The 21,717-nt window shown below is 41.1% G+C and overlaps 1 protein-coding gene across 1 annotated transcript; it reads left to right on the forward strand.

Moving 5' to 3' along the window:
- Nucleotides 1-916: 916 nt before the first annotated feature.
- slc25a10b (solute carrier family 25 member 10b) lies at nt 917-15,951 on the forward strand. The gene is made up of 11 exons (XM_085779609.1): nt 917-1,118; nt 7,852-7,971; nt 9,780-9,894; nt 9,999-10,047; nt 10,808-10,849; nt 10,952-10,995; nt 11,092-11,162; nt 12,753-12,845; nt 12,935-13,012; nt 13,122-13,178; nt 15,130-15,951. Exons 1-11 carry the CDS (start codon nt 1,029-1,031, stop codon nt 15,229-15,231), a joined length of 861 nt encoding a protein of 286 aa, XP_085635735.1. The 5' UTR covers nt 917-1,028; the 3' UTR covers nt 15,232-15,951.
- The last annotated feature ends 5,766 nt before the right edge of the window (nt 15,952-21,717 follow it).

Below are 21,717 nucleotides of genomic sequence, written 5' to 3' on the forward strand. Positions count from 1 at the left end.
GGGCATTCTTAAATTTCAAAGCTGAATATCCCTAACTTTTTGTAGTGTAGGCCTAAATACCAGCTCAATGAAGGTGAACAACCATCATAAAGTCTCATAGTGAAACACTGACTCGGTAATGTGTAGGTACAATACAACCAGATTAGCAAACTTTATTCTTACAAAGAATAATAAAACATTTTAAGAAAAAAAAAACACACACACATGTTAGAAAATGGCCCATGGCTGAACAGTAGATTGTGTATCAGTAATTATTTTCTGTTCAATTATTTGCAATGCTTTATTTTTGTCATGTTTGCTCAACTTTTATTCCACTAGTTTTTGCCTCACTGCCTCACCAAGTGCAAAGTGCGTGTGCATTTATAGCTACTATAGTTACAGATAATTGCCCCAAAAACATGTTTATCGTGAAGTCAAGTGTGGTTTGCCTGAACTCGCCGAGACGAGTCCTCTTAAAGAGACAGTGACTGTCTGGCCTGTGTACAGCTGCAGGAAGGATGCGTATCTCTTTAAAAACCGCATGACAGCTCGTAGCGGTGAAAGTGGGGTATGCGAGTCGAGTCCGTGCTGCTCGCTCGGCTTTAGCTCTCTCATACCCCGCTGTCGACCTTTGGATTTCGGGCCCCGGGGCGGGTAGGCAGCTCCGCTGTCCACGGTGGCAATTGGCTGGAGTTTTTCCTCCTCTGTTTCCAGCTGCAGGTCGTGGCCTCAAAAGCAGAAGACAGTGCACACACGTACACACTTCACTCACATGCACAGTCCTTCACGTGCAAACACGCACATCATGTGTCGTGAGTATGCGCAACGCGGTTAGCTGCCCAAAGTCCCCTCCGGTCCGCGGCGGTGACTCTTATCGGTATGTTTGAAGATTAACGAGGTTGTCCTCCGTGTCCTGAAGAGACAGGCCACCGGCTGCACCCCTGCAGGCGGGCCAGGAAGCGCACAGAGCGGGGAGGGCGAGCACAGCGCACCGAGGCGGACTGGAAGCGAAGGAAGTCACCGCTGTAGCTGCATCAGACGACGGCACCATGACCGAGAAGCGGATGTCGAGATGGTACTTCGGCGGGCTGGCGTCCTGCGGAGCCGCTTGCTGCACTCATCCTCTGGATCTCATCAAGGTGAATGGGGGGGAGCACTAGTGGAGCGGTGTGTGTCCGCTGGTGTGTAACGTTAGAGCTGTGCAGGCCTGAGCGACACGACAGCTGTTTCCAGCGGTCGACGCAGACTATCGACAGACTAGATATCAGCTCACCTCTGACTATACTCATCATATTACCGCATGGTTTGTAGCCAAGCAGCAGTGAACTTGTAGTGACCATGCCACACTGAGGTATCACATGTCTTCTGTAGTATCTCTGTAATGTGTATGGAGATGCAGGGCTGTTGAAATGTAGGTTAAAGGGCCAGTGAGGACTGTTCAGTTCAGTTCAAACATAGGTGATTATTGAAATAATAGGTTGTAAGAATTGACTTTATACATGTGCACCTAATGTGTATGTGTGTAGCTGTAGTTTCACATTGAACTGGAGAGGCAGCCTGTCGTCGCCTGATAGCAGGTGTGTGCCTCTTGTTCATTCTTATTAAGGGAGTGCATTTAGATCAAGTGCCAGGGTCTACTACTAGCTACTGTCTAGTAGTTGTAACGTACCTCTGTAAAGGCTGCAGTGTCAGTGCAGTCACCGGCACATGACCCTGATAACACTAACTGGTCCACAGGAAGTCATGGGCTGTGTAATCATGCAGACAAGGCTGGTAATAAGCGGTAAATCAGCACTTTGCGGTAAAGATGTCCCCTAGTAGTGTTTTTCTTCTTCTTTTTTTTGTCAGCTTTTGATGCCATATGCAATTATAGATGTGAGACTGAAGAGTTAGATTTTGAGTCTGGTGATTTTAGTTGCTTCATTGTTGATGAAGTCTTTCATTACTGTAGTAGTGCTAGTTTTCAGTGCAGCTGTGTTACTGCTCTGCTCATGGTACTGACAACCGCCTTATTTTTAGAGGTTGCCTGTTTTGGCTCATAGCTATTGTCAAACTGCCCTCGTCAAACAAAGTAACAAAACAAAAGAATGATCATATACTGCACAATGAAAAAAGTCTTTAAAAAGATCAGCAAGCATCCTAAGGCGTAAAGTTTACTATTTTTAAGTGAAATCCTCAAGACCTCTAATTCTTTCCCCCTACAGAAAGTCACAACGACTGCAGCTTGAACTGCAAGTCTGCAAAACAAAAACCTACAATGAAAGGCCCCTAGGCCACTATACAACCTCTATTAAAGCTGCCCTGTGGAGTTTTGCTCATTACGAGCCATCAGCCGTGTTTTTTTTCCGAGTAGGCTACTGCAACAGTCAGTCTGCGCCGTTCGATGACGTTGAACCCCCCCCCCCTCCCCCCCTTCCCTCCCTCCCTCTCCGAACGGTAAGTGCAGGTAACCAGGCAACCAGGTGACTGGCGAAGTAGGAAGAGAAAAAAAAGTTGTGGTCATTCAGCTTTGGCATTTATTTAGGGGTGTGACCTTATACATGTGTAAACGTTTACACGGAATGAAACTGTAAACGTTTAGTAAAAAAAATCCCTAAACGATATCTAGGCCTACACGCAATTTATTTTCATATTTTTATACATAGGCCTACATTTTGGGGGGGCTGGGTGAAAAATAGTCCCGCACACTGTCTTAATTTAGAGAAAACTATGATTTAATAAAAATGATGCTGTGACGCGCTTCCCTCCTCCAAAATGTGTGTAAGTGCGTTTTTTCTTTCCTTTTTTCTTGTCTTTTTTTTTTTTGCGAGCGAGTGTGATGGCGCCGCCACGCCGGGTCAAACATTGCTTTTCTGGTTGCCAAAAAATATTCTAAGCAAATATAGCCTCCCTAAACACAAACAAATAACCTTAAACGGATTGAAAGGGGGTGTTTAGAGACATTAAAGACGGCCGAGGACTGACGAGACGCATCTGGGCTGGTTGCTCCTGCCCGGTCTGTCCTCCTCTCATCCGCACTTCAGCACCTGTCCTGGGCTGCACCGTGTCGGCTCGGCTCGGCTCGGCTCGCTCCTCGTTTTAAATTACTTTACTCCTTTTAAAAGTAGCGTAAACAATTTACTGTTCTGATCACTCATGCGTTTATAGTTAGGCAATACGGTGCATTATTATTAGTTATACTTCAAAAATAAAGGACGGTGGAGTGAGCCAAGCTGTAGCCCAGGACAGGTGCTGAAGTGTGGGAGAGGAGGGAGAGACTGGGCTCCGCGGGGCTCTTGCAACTTGCGGCGGATCAGAGAGGGTGGAGGCCCGACATGACAGGGGGTCTTGTGGTCCAGGACCGCGGAGGTCAGCGAGAGGGGGGGGGGACTCTGAACGCGCTCACCGGGCGGATCTCTCCAGTTACGGTGCGGTGCGGTGCGTGTCGGGGGGGAGGCGGGCGGGACGAATCCGCCGTCGGGTCTCCTCCGCAACACCGGCACGGTGGCTCGGTGGCTGCAGTGTCAGTGCTTCCACCGGCTGTGCATATCAGACTAAACAAAAATAAGATAACATGTTCTTCTTCTCTTCTGTTTACCAGCGCTCTAAACTCTACGTCAAATCCGAACGTTGCGTTGCATGCGTAATGCAAACGTAATTCCCTGTGCGACAGCGCGGGAAAGTCGCTCCTCAGAGGCAATTGCGCTCCTGGGTAAGCCAGGGACTCTTGTGTGGTGGAGATGCGTTCAATGATCATCCTAATAAGTCGTTGGGCAGTGGCTGCAATGTAACGGACATTGTTTTATATGTACAAACTCCACAGGCCAGCTTTAATATAACATTTAGCTAAACATAATATAACAAAGTGATTCTCAGGCAATCACTAATAATGCTGTCTTTGGAAATGACATTGAATCTAAAAGTGTGCATCAAAACTGCATCACATGTGTCCTCAGACTTAAATGAGTTGTCCCAAAGGACTTTTTGACATAAATTGTGGCACTAAGTGTTTTTGAAGTACCGTCACTGCCTCCATGGGCTGTGTATGTGCTTTACTGTAACACACTTTGTGTTGTGTTGACTCTAGTCCAGTAGATTAGATTTGAAATGAACTATGAGGGTAAAAGTTTAAAAGCATGTTTGAGGGTGACTAGTTGCCCCCTATGTTAAAAGAGGCAGGAAGGAAAGACAACAGTTCACCTAATATGTATGCAGGGAGCCTCAGATTAAAGCTGAGAGTCAGCACTTCAAACTCTGCTCAGTTTCTCTTTAGTCCCATTGAGTGAGTACAGAGGCAGCAGGACAAATGAATGAGTCATTGTCCAAATACTTCCAGATGGCTCTGTGTCCCCTCATGTAGTTTTACACCAGACAAAGTGCTGTCGGCCTAATAGTGGTCAGGTGAGGAATGTCACTGGTGATGAATGGAGATACAGTAACACCACAATGAGTGCTGCTGCTTTTTCTCACAAGCTACCTAAGAGAGGATTTCCCTGTTGATTACAAAAATCTATGAAAACTTGGTGGCACAAACTGTAGACATTTATTTGTTTCTATGGATAATCCCATCAACTTTGAAGATAGCTAGTGTTACTGCAAAGAAACGAGACAGTGCATGATAGATCCTGCAGGAAGCACTGTGTCAGTCACTGTCATCTACTTAGGAAGAGTGGATTTTGTTTTCACATATTAAATGAGCTTGGTTTGCATTGCAAGTAGGGCTGGGCGATATGGCCTAAAAAAAAAATCTCCGATTTTTTTTACAAAAAATCCGATTCACGATTTAAATCGATTTCCCCCCCTCCCACCTAAAGCTATGGTCTACGACAGCACAATTGGATCTCAAGTGAGCGGATCAGTAAAATAATAGCATGATATGGTAGTATAAATAAAAAGAACTTTTCTCTTTGTATTATAAGATGTTTACAGTTAATGAACTATTCTTTTACAATCTGAAATGTTTTGACAAAAATACATGTGCAATTTCAACAATATTATGCCTCTTCTTCCTTCTATGTAATTTTCACACATGGCAAATTCATTCTGAGGGCCAGATTGGACTCCCTGCTGGACCAGTTTTGGCCCGCGGGCCGCAGGTTTGACACCCCTACCCCCGACCCCAGAGCAGAGCAACAAGAAATCATGAATGGATATTATTAAAGTATCACGTTTAAGCAAATGTATGAAAAATCCCAGAGGAAAACTACAAAATAGTGTCCCACTATGAAACCAGACTCTTAATATGTGTTGATCAAAAACTGGAGCAACTAGTTTTTGTTAATTAATTACATCTTGCTCAGAATGATTCATTTGGGCAACAGAAATCTGTAAATCTGTAAAAGGAATAAGAAATGATCCTTACAGTACATGGAGATTTCGCTGATCAACAACAATACAGCGATATTGCTTTGAATTCATAGTTTGTCTCAGTCACTGGACGGAGTGAGACAGATGGTGACTTTGACGCAACAGCATGCAAAGATTAAAAATGTTTATGGCCTCATAATGCTGCACACAATCCTGTAAAAGCTAACAGCTCAGTTTAGGACTGTGGTGTAATTTGGCGTAGAGACTTGGGGAAAGCAGTCTCCAGCAGAGAGATAGGCCTTGAATAAACACACATAACTGCTGCAGTACAAAGAGTGCCGAGTCATGTTCCTTCTATGTGTCAACCTAGATTCCTATTCCGCCCTCAGATAGGCTACTCTATTGTTATCTGGAACTGATGCAGCTGAGGTACAAAACAAGATTTGCTAAAAACACTTATCAACTCATCTGGGTGTAATATTTCACCATAGTGTTCCTGGTCGTATACACATTAGCTCGCTGATGGCTCAACAGGACACTGACTTAACACATTTTTACAAAACACTGCGGTTTCTTTTTCCATAGTTTGACAGACAACACCACAGTCAGTCCAACCTGTGTCCACATTACATTTCCTTAAGTAATTACATTTTTTCCCCACAGTATGATACTGGATCTAGATGGATTTAGTATTATACCAACTACTACCATAGGTTGATTGACACGGAAATTAATTAGATTGTTTGGTTTCTAGTGGATGGTTCAGTTTTTTAAATATTTCAGGCCATCCTGTTAAATACTTCAACATCTTTGATGGTGTACTACAAAATTTGGTAGAAACATTAATGTACACATAAATAAGAACACATACTACTACAACAGATATTTTTCTTTTTATTCTCATCTGTTTTTAATATTTTGTGCTTGTCCATGTCCAATAAATATTGCATTCATGTTGTTAGCATTTACTGTAGCTCACACCTTCACAGACCTACTAGCAGGGTTGTAGACTGAAACAGTCAGAAAAATATGATTTTATGCACTTTTCTAGTTCATGGAGGTCAACACTAAAACTAACTAAAAGAATAACTGAAACTAGGTTTCACATCCATCTACCCACAAGGCAATATCTGTATATCTGCAAAGTTTTTCTATATCCAGACACAACCCCTCCCCTGTTAAACCTGCTGCATGACTTGGTTTGGACCGGATCAGTGTGTGTGGACAGTAACAGTGATGATGAACTGGTAATTAAACTGAAGAAATGATTAAAGGAGTGATGGATGTAATAAAGCAGCCATTAAAAAGCTGGTGATGTGACACAGGGTAAACATTGTGTTTTGAAGGGCTAGATACTGATCTGAACAGAGGATAAAGGTGAAGTAATGGAGCTCCTGACCTCCTTTGGCACAGGCAGGGCACAAGCACATCCACACACACACAGGTTATTTTATAACAGCCTGTGTCGCACATAGATTTCTTCCTTCACTAGTAGGGATGTCACGATTACTTTTCACAATTAATCGTGGTAACGCCACAATTAATTAATCACAAACATTCTTAAATACCATTACTTCCCAAAAAAGATTATGTCAGAACCATATTGGCAGATGTGCGCCAAAATAAAGGTAAATGCACAGATACTCGTCCATTTAACGTAACATTGAATTGGTACTGTAGGAATTTAAATGTTAGTGTGTCATTTGTATTAAAAAAACAAAACAAAAACGACTAAAATATACATAAACATAGTATAGAAGACAATTAATGACCTAAATATTTCAAACATTTCCCCTGGGGGATTAATAATTGGTCATATATTAATAGGTACTTGAAATATTTTGTGTAAACAATGAGTATTGTAATTATATTTTGACTATATTTGATTTTACACATTCATAGTGTTTTGAAATTAATTAAAGCGTAATAATCGTGATAATCGTAATACCATGATTATTTCTCTGACAAAAATCGTACCAAGAAAATGTATAATTGTGACATCAAGTTTATGTTAGAGAGTCAGTTTACTTACTGATGTTACTGCCACTCAGCCAATGAAGTAAAGTTAAATGATATTTTCTGTGGATGGAGGAGCTTTTCTCAGACCTTAAGCAATGTCTCCGATGCTCATGTAACAGAAAGACTGTGTTTCAGGTCTGAGGTGTAAGTGTCAAATATGTGGGCATTTACCAGGTGGCTGATGGAATGTGTATTTGCACCATGTTGGAGTGTAGGATCAAGTGTGTGTGGAGTTTGACCTGAATAACGACCTAGAATCAGGATATCTTAGGCTCTGATAGGATTTTGAAAAGCACTTTTCATGTTCCTCAACTTTAGGGATGTGTAATACTGAACCATGAGCACCACTTTGAGGGTGTGACCTTTAGCCTTGACTCACTAACTTGCCTAAATATGCTAACTAGTCACTCCACAAGGAGGAACAAGAAGAAAGAAACATGCTGTGTCAACGCCAACAGGACCACATGTCTACGTCTGCAGAATAGTTGTGTCTGTGTCAGATGTTTTCTTTATCCTGTCCCGACGGGCCTCACTTGGTACTGACTGTGATGATGGCTGTCTCTCCAGGTACACCTGCAGACGCAGCAGGAGGTGAAGCACAGGATGGTGGGGATGGCCCTTCATGTGGTGAAGACTGATGGGGTGCTGGCTCTTTATAATGGCCTGTCTGCCTCCCTCTGTAGACAGGTGTGTATGTCTGCAGCTTATGGCTCTCTTCGCCACATTCAGATATCCCTTCTTTTTTTTTTTTTAAAGCTGAGGAAGAGTGATAAATTATTAATAATGATAAGTATGCATGTCTGTGGCACATTTCAAAACAAAGGTACCACTTCTGGATAAAAGACAAAATTCTGTCCATTAAAAATAGCACCAACTACCCTACAAAAATATAAAAAAAACAGGGATTTTAGTGTTTGAAAACAAAAGTAATAACAAAACACCTTTTACTTTCTTCAGTGTACATATACCCTGCTAATGAATGAGTGCATAGCTGAACTCACAGAAGTTTGAGAAAAACATAATGTGTTTATGACCAGCAAGTTAGCTAGTTAAAGGGATCAGCCAACATTTTTCTTTCGTGTCTTGCCTCACTCCTGAGTCCATGACAAGCAGATAGACACCATCCTTTCCACTGTGCGTGCAGTAACAAGTGAGACACAGGCAGAGCTGGCGCACCGCGAATTAGCTTAGCTCAAATGCTGGAAGTGTATAGGTAGTGTTAGCCTGCCTCCTACCCGAGCCGAAATCAGCAGTCAGAAGCTGATTTCATTTTAGCTCTAAACTCTGTAAATAATATCACTTTTATCGACATTTCAAACATTTTTAGGCGAGAAAGTAGCCGTTTAGATCAGCAGTGTGTCGTTAATTTGTCTAAATACCAGCTGTTTACAATTTTGTTCTGAAGAATTCAGCGCTACACAAGCTAGCCGTTGTGACCAACGCACTTCCGGTTACTTTCACAAAATAAAACACCTGTTGCCCTTAACATAAAAACCATGACGATAGAATTTGTGCTTTGACTTTGAAATAGGAAGCTAACCTACCCTCGATGTAGCTAGCTTGAACCAAAATAAACCGTCTTTGCTTGAACCCTCCGTTTTGACCGATCTCGTCTCGTTACCGGCATTTGACCGCTCAAGATGCCTTACCGGAGAGTTTTGTCAGCTCTGAGACGAAGATCGTTAGAGTTAGAGTTGCTGAAGAGTTTCTCTGATGACTTTAGGTGGAGGCAGGCTAACACACAGCTCTGCCCGTATCTCCCTTGTTACTGCACGCACAGTCGAAAGGATGGTGTCTATCTGCTTGTCATGGACTCAGAAGTGAGGCAAAAAAAATGTTGGCGTATCCCTTTAAAGGAAGGGAGCATGACAGACTTACAGGTTTTGGAAATATACTGTAACTGGTGAGATGGGGTTGGGTTGGTCCCACAAAATAGCTGGTTTTTGGCAGAGGGATACTATAAACATGTCAAAATAGTTTTTTTGCAAGTATGCAAGGATTGCAGTGTAATTAGCAGGACTTTAACAATGAAGGGTGGATCCAGCTATGACACAAACGTTAAATCACAGCTACTAGATGGGGAAGGACAGGACTGGTTTTATCACACTGCATCCTGTTTATGGGTCCCTTTAAATTATGAAAACTCTCCTTTCAAAGCATTTTTAGATTGGTGAGGAAGCATAAGGCCACTTCTAGTGGCAAAAGTAACTAAATGTTAAATAATGAGCATGAGTGTAGGAGTCATCCATCTACCTGAATGTTCTGTTTAATCCTCCTCTCCTCTCCTCTCCTCTCCTCTCCTCTCCTCTCCTCTCCTCTCCTCTCCTCTCCTCTCCTCTCCTCTCCTCTCCTCTCCTCTCCTCTCCTCTCCTCTCCTCTCCTCTCCCCTCCCCTCCCCTCCCCTCCCCTCCTCTCCTCTCCTCTCCTCTCCTCTCCTCTCCTCTCCCCTCCTCTCCTCTCCTCTCCTCTCCTCTCCTCTCCTCTCCTCTCCTCAGATGTCATATTCTCTCACCAGATTTGCCATTTATGAGACAGTAAGGGACATGTTGGGCAGCACAAACCAGGGCCCCATGCCCTTCTACCAGAAGGTCCTGCTGGGAGCCTTTGGAGGTGGGAGCACACAGATGTTTCTCTCTCTCTCACACACACACATGTGTATTCATGCAGTGTCACCCACGCAAGATTGTGTGCTAATTGGATTTGTCTGCCAACAGGTTTCACTGGTGGGTTTGTCGGTACGCCTGCAGACATGGTGAATGTCAGGTAAGATGTCCCCACAGTATTCAGAGTGGTATTAATATTTAACAGAGTCCAACAGTCTGACCCTACTTTGTTTTCCACTTGAATCAAGAAGTTGGGACGCTGTGCAAAATATAAATCGAGATTGAATGTGATGGTTTAGTAAAATTTTCAAACCTCATAAGATCTGAAATTTTTCTTGGAAATCATCTGGCTTGTTATCAGCGTACCTGCACATTTTTGGAGGCACCATTAAAGATGGATGGTATACAAAGCTTTCAGAGTAACATACTGTATATAATATGCTTATTTCAGCAACACAATGAAGAACCACAGTGAGCACAGATTACAACAGCATGGCCTCTCTGTGGCCTGACTTTTCACCCACTGAAAATGTTTGGTTTATTGTGTAAAAATATGACAAAGGAGATGCCAAACTGTTGAGCAGTTGAACTGCACATCAAGCGAGTGTAGTCTCCTCAGTTTACCAAACACTACTGTTACAAAAAGAGGTGGTACAACTCGATCCTGTCTTAATTTTTCTGAAACATGTTGCTGATACCAAATTGAAATTGGATGTACAATACGTAATGAAAATTCTCAGTTTCAAAATGTATCCTTTTTTTGTGATTTTGAGTTCGATGTGTAGCTTAAATGCTCAGCATCACATTATGTTTCCACACCATCCCAACTATTTTTAGAAAGGAGGTTGCATTTTTGATTGATGATCAAAACCAGTACGTAAATATTGTATTCAAAAGGCTTGACCAGTTTTTCCTTGCAGGATGCAAAATGACATGAAACTACCACCAGAGCTGAGGAGAAAGTGAGTGGTTTGACTTTATTTTGTCAGTATACTGTAGCTCTTTTTCTAATACAATTATGTGATACTGATGCTTTAATGTTTTTTTGTTTTTATTTCACTCAGCTACAAACATGCCTTCGATGGGCTCTTCAGAGTCTTCAGAGAAGGTACAGTATATATCCCAAGCAGTATAATGTATGTAACATCACATACAGCACACAGCGGCATCACGCCTCACCGCTGACCTGTGTTCTGCTCCACAGAGGGTGTGAGGAGACTGTTCTCAGGAGCCACCATGGCCTCCAGCAGAGGAGCCATGGTCACCGTTGGACAGGCAAGTCACACTACTTACAGTCCTGTCATTGGTTGAAAATAAATCATATGAAACCTCTGTGGCTTTTTGTTACAGAGCAGATATTACATTTGTAACTTTAAAAAGTCATTTAAAATTCTTGTATTAAAGAGACACAAGGGAGTGTTAGAGCTATTTCAATTTCTCCTTTAAAAAACAAAACAAAACATAATGTTAATGCTAATTTCAATCCATTTTCTTCCAAACACATGAATATACTTACTAGTCACGTTAAAGGAAATGTCAAATTGCATCCATCTGTAAACTCTTTAAATAGGATAACTGACTTACAGCACATGTAATTAGATTAAAGGTACTTTCATTTATCAAATTTTAATCAATTTATTCGGAGAATGGACCACTTGTTGGCTCCATTTAAACATAATGTATAATACATTATGCATTAATCCACATGACCTCAGCTGGTGAGTAGACTCCAGTCTCAGACTGATGCAAATCTTCACAACCAATTAATCCAAAACTGGCTCCTCGTGCAAGAGTGGTTTTTTGTACTGTCGTCTTAAATTTGGCTTTTCTCTTGAGGGTTGTCTGTGTGACTTTCAAGGTGGATTCACCAGACTCTGATGGAGACTAACTCTTTATGAGGAGGTGTATGGTTGTAGCATTTTTTATTAGTATTAGTTTTATTAGTGGCATGATCAGAACAGCCTTTAAACACTCTGCACTACTACAACAATTTGCACAATAACTTATTTAGTAGTATTTTGTATATATCTTTATTCTATTCTTTTATATAGTATTTGTGTATTTATAGTATATGTGTGTCTCTTACACTAGAATATTTTAATTAATTCTATTTTATTTTATTTTATTTAAATTCTTAAGTATATTTTTATCCCTCCCTTTAAACTATTTTTGGTACCTTTATGTTTGCACCTGACACCAAGACAAGTTCCTCGTGCTGTAAACTGACCTTTACTGCTCTTGGCAATAAAAAGCAGAACAAAGCCAACTGTTCTGCTGTGTCTGTAGGAAACTTTCATCCACCAAAAGAAGACAAACAAGTAGACAAACGTGAATTAAAAAAACAACAAACGAAAAACCAATTTTACCTGGGGAAATAATTGCAAATGCCTCAAATTTTAAAAACCCCAAAATGCCACTGAAGAAGAAACCTGTTCCTGCAGGAGATCCCCTCTTATATCCGCCACATACATGGTCCGTACTGTAGGGTACAGAGAAACTTGTCACTGAACCATCTAAAGCCAACAAAAAACATTATTTTGTGACAGTTAATGTCAGTTTATTTCCATGTTTGTAAAGACAAGAAAATTGGACTTGATTGGTCTACTTCAGTGTCTTCTGGTGCTCTACCACTAGGGGGAGCCAAAGCCTGACGTCTTAAAACTTGTTGCTACGTTGTTGTTATTATTACACATCATATTTGACTTTGACTTGACTTGATCGTAGCTTTTTGTGATAGAAGTTAACATAAATAAGAGGAGAACACACATGTTTCACATCCAGACGATGCTGATTTGACAGCACTGAAGGATTGTGGGTTTTCTTTCGTTTAAGTTTTCTCCGTCTCATCTTATTTTCCTCCTTTAGTTGGCATGTTATGACCAGGCCAAGCAGCTGGTGTTGGGGACAGGAGTGATGGGAGACAACATGCTGACACATTTTCTCTCCAGCTTCATTGCTGTAAGTATCAGGCCTCGCTTGGTGGGTGAACTTTACAAAGCTGGTTTAATGTCGACTGATCTGAGCTGACGTGAACTGTCCCTCTGCAGGGAGGCTGCGCTACATTCTTGTGTCAACCTCTGGATGTACTAAAGACGAGACTGATGAACTCAAAGGGAGAGTACACGGTAAGTAGATCCCTCCTTCATCGCCTCCTCTTATCCCTTCACTCCTGTCTGTTCATCCCTCTTCTCCATTTCCCAGTGTTTATTCTGCTCATTATCGCTCTCTCCTCAGGGGGTGACACATTGCCTACGAGAAACCGCCAGGCTGGGTCCACTGGCATTTTACAAGGTAAAAAAAAGACACATCTACACATTGTATTGAAACACCATTAAGGTTATTTAGTGCCACTCTTAACCCTCCTGTTGTCCGCCTGGGTCAAGGAAGGAAGGGAGGAAGGAAGGCAGGAAGGACAAAGGGAAAGAAGGAAGGAAGGAAGGATGAAGGGAAAAAAAGGAAAAAAGGAAGGAAGGAAGGCAGGAAGGACGAAGGGAGAGATGAGAGGAAAGAGGGAAAAGGGAAAGGGAAAAAGGAAGGTATGATAGATGGAGCGAGTGAACAGATTGGGTCAAAAAGGAAGGAAGAAGTAAGGATGAAGGCCATTGCTTTAGTAGATAACAGTAAACAAATTGCAAGTCATGCAGGTTTTCAAGTGATAATCATCGGTCGTATTCTTCACAGTAAATCTGGCCTCACTGATGATTTATGTCGTATTTCTGAAGGAGTTTCACTAAACTGTATATTACATAGTAAGTATATTGTTTTGAAAAATTAGCATGATACACAACAACAAGCCTAGTCTTTTTAGTGCACACTGTGTTTTGGATAAATGTAACGTCCGTTTTATGACGTTATCATATAAAAACACATAACAAAACACAGATGGAAGATAGACTCTCTTAGGCAGCACACCCAGATGATCCCAGAGCTGTGTGAGAACATCTTTGAATTTGCACTAACTCTCATTTACAGCACCAGATATAGTTAGAAATAGGGATGTCACCATTATAGATTTTAGATTTTAGATACAGATTAGAGATTTTCTTGGCACGATTATTGTCAGAGAAATAATCACGTTATTACGATTATCACAATTATTATGCATTAATTAATTTCACAACACTGTATGTGTAAAATCAAATAAGTCAAAATATAATGCCAAAATATTTTAAGTAGGGCTGTCAGAGTTAACGCGTTAATCGCGATTAGATTAATTAAAAAAATTAACGCGATTAAATTTTTTAATCGCGGTTAATCGCGGCCCATTTTGTCCTCTGTCTGCTGGACTGGAGGACTGGAGTGTGGGACCTCCAGTCCAGTAGGTGGCGGTAAGGCACCTTCAAGTTGGTTGCTACACAAATATACACAGTCTAACATATATCCACAGCTCTATCCATTGATTTTTTGACGGCTTTGTTGTCAACAAATGCACATGGCCATGTATTGATTTTTTTGACAGCGTCGGTTGTCAACAAATGCACGTGGCGATGTATTGATTTTTTGACGGCTTCTGTTGTCAACAAATGCACATGGCCAGGCAGAGGCGTAGCAAAGTAAAGGGCAATTTCCACTGGATGCAATTCGTTTCAATTCTGTGTGAGTTTCATGCATCATGTGTTATGATTAGGTACTAGGCCTGCTAGGTCTGGTCTAAAAGTTGTTTGTCTAGAGATTATAACACTTTGGAGGGTTGAAAGTCCAAAGCGCCATATATAATATTTTTAATAGAGATTAATCGCGAGTTAACTATGGAAAAAATGCGATTAATCGCGATTAAAAAAATTAATCGTTTGACAGCCCTAATTTTAAGTATCTATTAATAAAGGACAAATTATATTCCTCAGGGGAATTAATTGTCATCTTTACCAAATATTTAAGTTTATTTTAATCTTTTTTTGTTTGTTTGGTTTTTTTTTGTTGCAAATGACGTGCAAACTTTTAAATTCCTACTGATTCAATATTACATTAGGTAAATGGACCAGTATATGTGCTTTTACCTTTACTTTGATGCACATCTGTCAAGATGGTTCTGACAAAAATATTTTTTGGACAGTGACGGTATTTAGGAATCTTTGCGATAAATTAATTGTGGCATTTTATACCGCAATTAATTGTGAAAGCAAGTAATCGTGACATCCCTATAGTTAGAGATGATGTTTACGTAGCTGGTGGGTGCAGTAGCTGTAGCTTTAGGTTGGCTGCAACTGCAGGAGTGGTGATCTAACGGTGCTTTCTGTTCCAGGGTCTCGTCCCAGCAGGGATCCGCTTGATTCCCCACACAGTGCTCACCTTCATCTTCCTCGAGCAGCTCAAGAAATACTTTGGCATTCGCATCATCTCCTAAACTCAGCGCTGGGTCACTCTCTGATCTCAGCACTCAACACTTTTAAGGCCAATTAAAAAAGTGGTACACAGCGCCTTCAGAGCCCACGCCAGTGTAATAGCAATTGTAGACAGTGGCTTGAAAGGTTTGTGCCAGGAGTGCATACCCCGTGGTCCTCAATTGTTTCATATTAGATAAGACGTCTGATTTAGCAGAAATATAAAATGTACTTATAATGTACTTATTACAGTGTAGTGTTGACAATTTATTTCCCAAAAGCCATCACTAAAACATCACTAATCAAGCTTTTATTTAAAATGCATAGTAACCATTCCCAATGGTGGTGACCAAATGTGATGCGCCCTGAATTTTAACAGTTTTACTGATGTATTTGTTTGACCTAGTAATTGGGTTTTGAACTGGAAAGCAGCCACTGACTGATGTGTTAGATTTACCAGATTTCTCATTTCCTTCATTCCACTCCTGTCACAAGTTCATTTATAAATTTCTTCGGGGGGTAAAGGACCAAGCGTGTTCGTCCGGTGTTTTTAAGTAAGGAGGTAGTTCGTGGGGAAACTGTGAACCACACAGAGCAGACTGCTGAAAGTACGTTTGGCAGTGGCTCTTTTAGTTTTGAAATGACCACTTTATCTCTCTTTCATTCTTACGGTTTGAATATAGAGAAGCCTTTGGAGAACTGCTGTACAGTAGTAGTGTACATGTAGCATTTTCATCTCTAATGTTACTACTTCATCGAGCTAAATGCATGTCAGATTCAATGACTCAGGATGCTGCTCTGTTTTGTACGGCACTTTATTGAAACTCCATGGACTCATACTGACTAACCTGCTGCATAGAATAACATGCTGTAAACTAAATCATGTTCTAAAAAAAATAAGAATGGAGATATCCTAATTTCTTAAAATGTTAATTGTTCCCACTACAGATGTTTTACTGACTATTGTCAGTTGTTGTCCCATTTCGAAGTCTGATTGTGACCCTGGTTCAGTGAAATCAAACCCTCTCTTGTGCTGTGCCTGCTCTGTTTACAGACAAGAACGTTGCCTTACAGTAGCTGTCCTGCAGGGGGCAATATAGTAATGCAGAAGTGTCCTCAACTATAATGTGTTTAGTCCTGCAACTTCATCCTAAGATACAACAACGAAACAATACAATAAAAAAGGAAGTCATAATAGTGCTACTGAATGACTGTTTGCCTGCACGTTCTTATTTTGAAGAGTTCAAATACGAGATACTGTGTAGTAGATCAGCCATAACATTGTTCATGTATTCATACGCACAGAAATGAAACTGGAGAATTTGTATTTTGTAGATCATTCACAAAGAATTTTGGAATTAAAATACTAATGGAAAAATATGTGTGGGGGTGATGTCTGTTTTCAATACAAAACGTCAGGCTCAAAACTTTTGTTTTGTTGTTGAATGAGTTTGTTGTAAAGCACACCACATTTTTGTAGTCCTTATTTCTGTTTGTTTATAAATCATCTGCAGGCCTCCTTAGTTGTTTTAAATCCACAAAGTAAACAGTGGGCTTTGTGTTTCTGGTTTCTGCTGCCACAGTCTCACAGTACAAAGATGCTGGCTGTGATTGGATACACACAAAGAAATTATGGGTTGTTTTTTCAACCCAACTGCTAGGTTGATCCTGTTGATTAATTTAATTGGGTTATTTTCATTGAATTTGGTATTCTGAGAACACAATTCTAGGTTATTTCTGTTGGGAATAATTTCTATAATGTTGTGTTGGTTTGTTTTGGACTACCCAACACATTGGGTTGACATTCGGTGGGAGGAGTTTCCTAGCAGTGTGTTTGTGAATATAAGTTTAGGTTATTTCTGTTAAATATATAATAATTGTTGTATTAAGGGAATCAACCCAATTTGTTGGGTTATATTTAACCCAGTGTGTGTTCTGTCCAATATTTAACCAGTGCTGGATTGGGAAACTACCCAAATTGGGTTGTTTTTAACCCAACATTTTTAAGAGTGTATGAACAAGGGCATATTGAAAGATCTGCCAGTCCTTCACACCAGCCCGCAGACTCAGGATGGGTGCTAATTTTGCAGAATTACAGCCTCTCAGTCAGGACCATGTGGCAGAAGAGTCCGCAGTTAAGTGGTGGTGTTCAGCTGTAATAATAAATTGTGGGAATGTGACTCCGCTCCTCTGCCTTTAGATGAAGATATAGCTGCCTATTCCTTTATTAATACCATCCATCACATAAAAAGCATTAATGACTCTGGCCATTCATGTCTGCCGTCGTATGTACGTGTGGGAATTCATGAGTCTTGTGCCTCTGAATGCACTCTGCACATTTTCTCATTGTGCTATTTTTACACAGCCTCAGAATGCTGCCTGTATACAGTGAAGAGGAAAATCAGGCCGTGGGCAACCATAATGGTATTGTTAAACCCTGATGTGCTTTTATTTAAGCAGGGTTATCACCTCCTCAGCTACACTCATTAAAGATAAAACACTTCAGGTCTCTTTGTATAGTGTTCCTGCTGTTTTGTCACACAATAATATCGAATTAGAGTGTGTTTTTGAAGTCTGGCTCATTTTGTCTGCACCAGTCTCTAATATTCACAGATTCAGGATGTAAAAAATGTTCAGAGGCAAATTCATTTGTCTATAATTTCCTTTTCATGCACTTCAACATGTTTGACTTTCATTATGTTGAATTATTCTGTACATTGAAAAAACTGACACTGTTTTGTTTTCTGCTTTTTGACAATTTGCTTTTGTGCAGCGAGTAATTAGCATATTATGAGTCACACTATAATATGATTTAATGATTTTTTCTTTTGTATTCTCAGTTACATTTCAGCCACAAAGGACCTAACATTTCTGTTTTAATTAATGTTCTTTTACACCAGCCTTCACAGAGGTGTTAAAAGAAAACAAAAAAACAACTGTCCCGTTTATAATAATTGTTTGGGCTCTAATCCAGTGAACTTTACAATGAAGGACCTTGCCATTGGAACAAAAATGAGTTCCATTCACACCATGAAAAGACAAAAGTAAGATGCAACACTGATTAATGAGGAGATGAGGTCAAAGTTTTGACTTCTGCATCTTTGTGAATGCAGATGTGTGGGTGTTTCTTAAGTAACGATGCCCTAGCTTTTGCATAAAATAACAAACTAAGAGAGCTAGTGAGGAGTAATGAGTGGACTTACCTAAAGGCACAACTCCAAATGAATGCAAATTTTGGTCTATATCTGTTGAATGTGTAAATATGCTGCTGTAATCATCTCCATTATCATCTCCGTCATAGTGAGTCTTAAAAATTACACATAAGGACTGTATTTTTCATTAAAAATCAGCTAATGCAGTTTTAACCTTCCCTGTAGATGAAAAATTAATAATAGATGAATAAGTTCCATCCACTTAGCTTTGTCTATTTTACGGTTGATCATGATTCATGCATGTGTTGGAGCAACGATATTATTGAGAAAATTGTGAATGGGAATAATGAAGTCATTCCCTTCCCCTCACTGGCTAGTGTGAGACTCCAAAGCATTAATCTGAGCAGAGTCCAGGGCTCCGAGAAAAGAGATTGAGGGCTTTGAGCCGAGGCCGATGGAGACACAGCAGGAACCTACAGTATATTAACTCAAAGGTCAAAGGGAAACCCTGGAGACAGAGTGAAGGTGGGAAGAATAAATCTAAATTTCTGCCTATTGCTGTAACTTTTCTGGTGACATGTCATGCAATATGAGAATTTGATATATCAAAATCAATATAAAGTTTCGTGTGAAAGTGATAATTTTGAGTCTTACCACTCAACTCTTATAGCAAATGTCAGGGGCAGGTGGCCAGACAGACACTGAAGGAGAATGAATTTTACAGCGACAGAAACATGACTACAATGCTGACATTGTTCCCTCTGTTGGGGTGAAAACAGTCACTTCAGCATTAGCTCTAGACTATGCTCCAGTCAGTTCAGCACTACACTGACTTTAGAGAGTTACAAGGATTATGGCTTTCTGCCCTGGTGGGAGAGGCCATGGGAAACGTCAGGATCCCCCCACCTTAAAGGGATAGTTCACCCAAAATTCAAATTTCACTCATTATCTACTCACCCTCATGTCAACTAAGAGCTGTGAGAAGTTTCAGAGTCCTCTGTTCCTTCTCTGAGTTACGGGGGCGTCCGCGCAGCAGTATTTGTCCATATAATAGTTGTCAATGGATACCAACTTTCTTCGTCCAAAAAGACACACCAAAAAACATCCAAATACCTCCATACTGCTCATCTGTAATGTCCCTCTTGTATTGAAGCCCCGACATGAGAAATTGTTCTGAAAAAAATTAAATAATATGTTTAAAGCTTGTTTGTAGCGGAAGCTCCCAGTGTCTCAGTTCACTGCTCTTCCTGTGTCCGTGCAAATCTTGCGTGATTTGCACGGGCCGGCGGAACAATTTCTCATGTACAATGTACGTTCAATACAAGTGGGACATTACAGACGAGCAGTATGGAGGTATTTGGATGTTTTTTTGGTGTGTCTTTTTGGATGAAGAAAGTTGGTATCCATTCACAACCATTATATGGACAAATACTGCTGCGCGGACCCCCCCCCCCCCCCCCCCCCTCCATAACTCAGAGAAGGAACGGAGGACTCTGAAAATTCTCACAGCTCTTAGTCGACATGAGGGTGAGTAGATAATGAGTGAAATTTGAATTTTGGGTGAACTATCTACTAAGGGTTTAAAGGGTATTTAATGCTTTAAATCACAGAGAATACTCACTACACAAGACCAAACTACATTCCAGTGACAATATGCTCGTGTCCTATTAGAAATTGATATGATTTGATGTGACAGTTGCATTCAAGAGTTCTTAATTCCAGTCTTATTTTTTTAACTATCCCTTTAAGCCAGTGGTAGTGAAGAGCTGTGGCGTGAGGTGTGGAAATGTTGCAAAAAGGGGGTGGTGCACACCCTCTAATTCCAGCCCCTTGGCAACCGTCCTGGAAACAAAAGTCAGCAGCCTGGTCTGCTGCCCTGTTGCCGTGGTCAAGTCCCAGCTGGACAGCTCCTGCAATGACCCAGAGGAGACACATGCAACATGTATGGGCAACATGCTGTATGTCCATGATGAACTCAGATGAACCACAATTGATCCCCTTGGCCGTGGAAATGCCAGTGGTTTGTGGTCCACACGTGCCATGCACGGGTGTCCCTCCAGCAGAGACCTGAGGTGCCAAAAGGAGAGGTAGAGGCTGAAGCATCTGTGGTGAGTGGTGACAGTGACTGGAGAGCCTTGGGTGAAGGGTTCATTAGTAGTTGAATTGGTAAGAGCATAAAAGACAGATCCTCAGTGAAGAGCTGGAATGTCTGTACACAGGATCCATGGGACCAAAGGGCATGTGCAGGATGTCAAATAGCACATTGTGGGATCACTGTCTTTGGCACAGCAAACAGGCAACTGAAAGTATTTTTGGTACAAGATTGACTATGAAAAATATGAGTCTTTCCAAGAAAATTCTTGGGTGTGTGGATATGAGTAGTCTGGCTGGCAGCTCTGGAACATTGTGAAGGGGTGAAACCTCACGGGTTGTTGGAGCAGTGAATGGTGCAGAAGCCGTCCATTTTCCACAGATACAGTGGCATGCAGAAGTTTGAAACACTGACACACTCTTTTGCAATATTTTAATCAATATAAGTATATTATTTTTGTTTTCTACAATTTTAGAGTGAAAAAGGGAAAAAAAGCAGCATCCTGCAAAAGAATGGGAAACCCAGGAGACTTGAGCTCTCAGACAAGCTATTTACTATTGTTACGCCCCAGTACTTTGTTGGCCCAGAGGGGCATAACAAGGGACCCAACAATGACCCAAAATACAAAGACAAAGGCACTAACTTAACTAAAAGAGATTTAATACAAAAAATATACAGATACAAACAAGTAGACAAACTAAAACAGAAAGCCATGATGGGAGGCAGGCAAGCCCAGCAGTCCCCAGCACTGCCCCCGCCCTCTGGTGTCAGCTGCAGGGTATTTAGCTCAGTGGACCAGGTGAGCCTCGTTTCGCTGATTGGGACCTGGGTGGAGCTGTGGGAGAACGAGGGGGAGAGAAAGACACAGACAAGGCCGAACCCCTTCTGGCCGTAACACTATTGATAGTTTCCAAAGGGGGGGGGGGGTAATGGGTACTAATGCAGGATGCCCAAACCTTTGCTGCGGGCCCCTTTCCTTTTCTGTCACTTTGAAAATGTAAAAGATGATAATAAAAAATATATATTGTTTAAAATCTAAAGGGAATGTGTCATTTATAACTTTATGCCTTTTGGAAATCATTTAATCTTCCACTTGCTTAAAGCAGAAGTAAGCGGAATGTTTGTGTTAATATAAGTCTTAAAGGTACATTGTGTAGGAATCACTCCCATCTAGCGGTGCGGTTGTAGATCGCAAGCAACTCAGTCTTATTTTTCATGCTGCATTCATGTGAAATCGGTTAGATGGCAGACGGACAACAGCCGCT

This window comes from Trachurus japonicus, chromosome 1, assembly GCF_045865225.1.
Source record: "Trachurus japonicus isolate A0001 chromosome 1, Traja_1.0".
NCBI classification, from domain to species: Eukaryota; Metazoa; Chordata; class Actinopteri; order Carangiformes; family Carangidae; genus Trachurus; species Trachurus japonicus.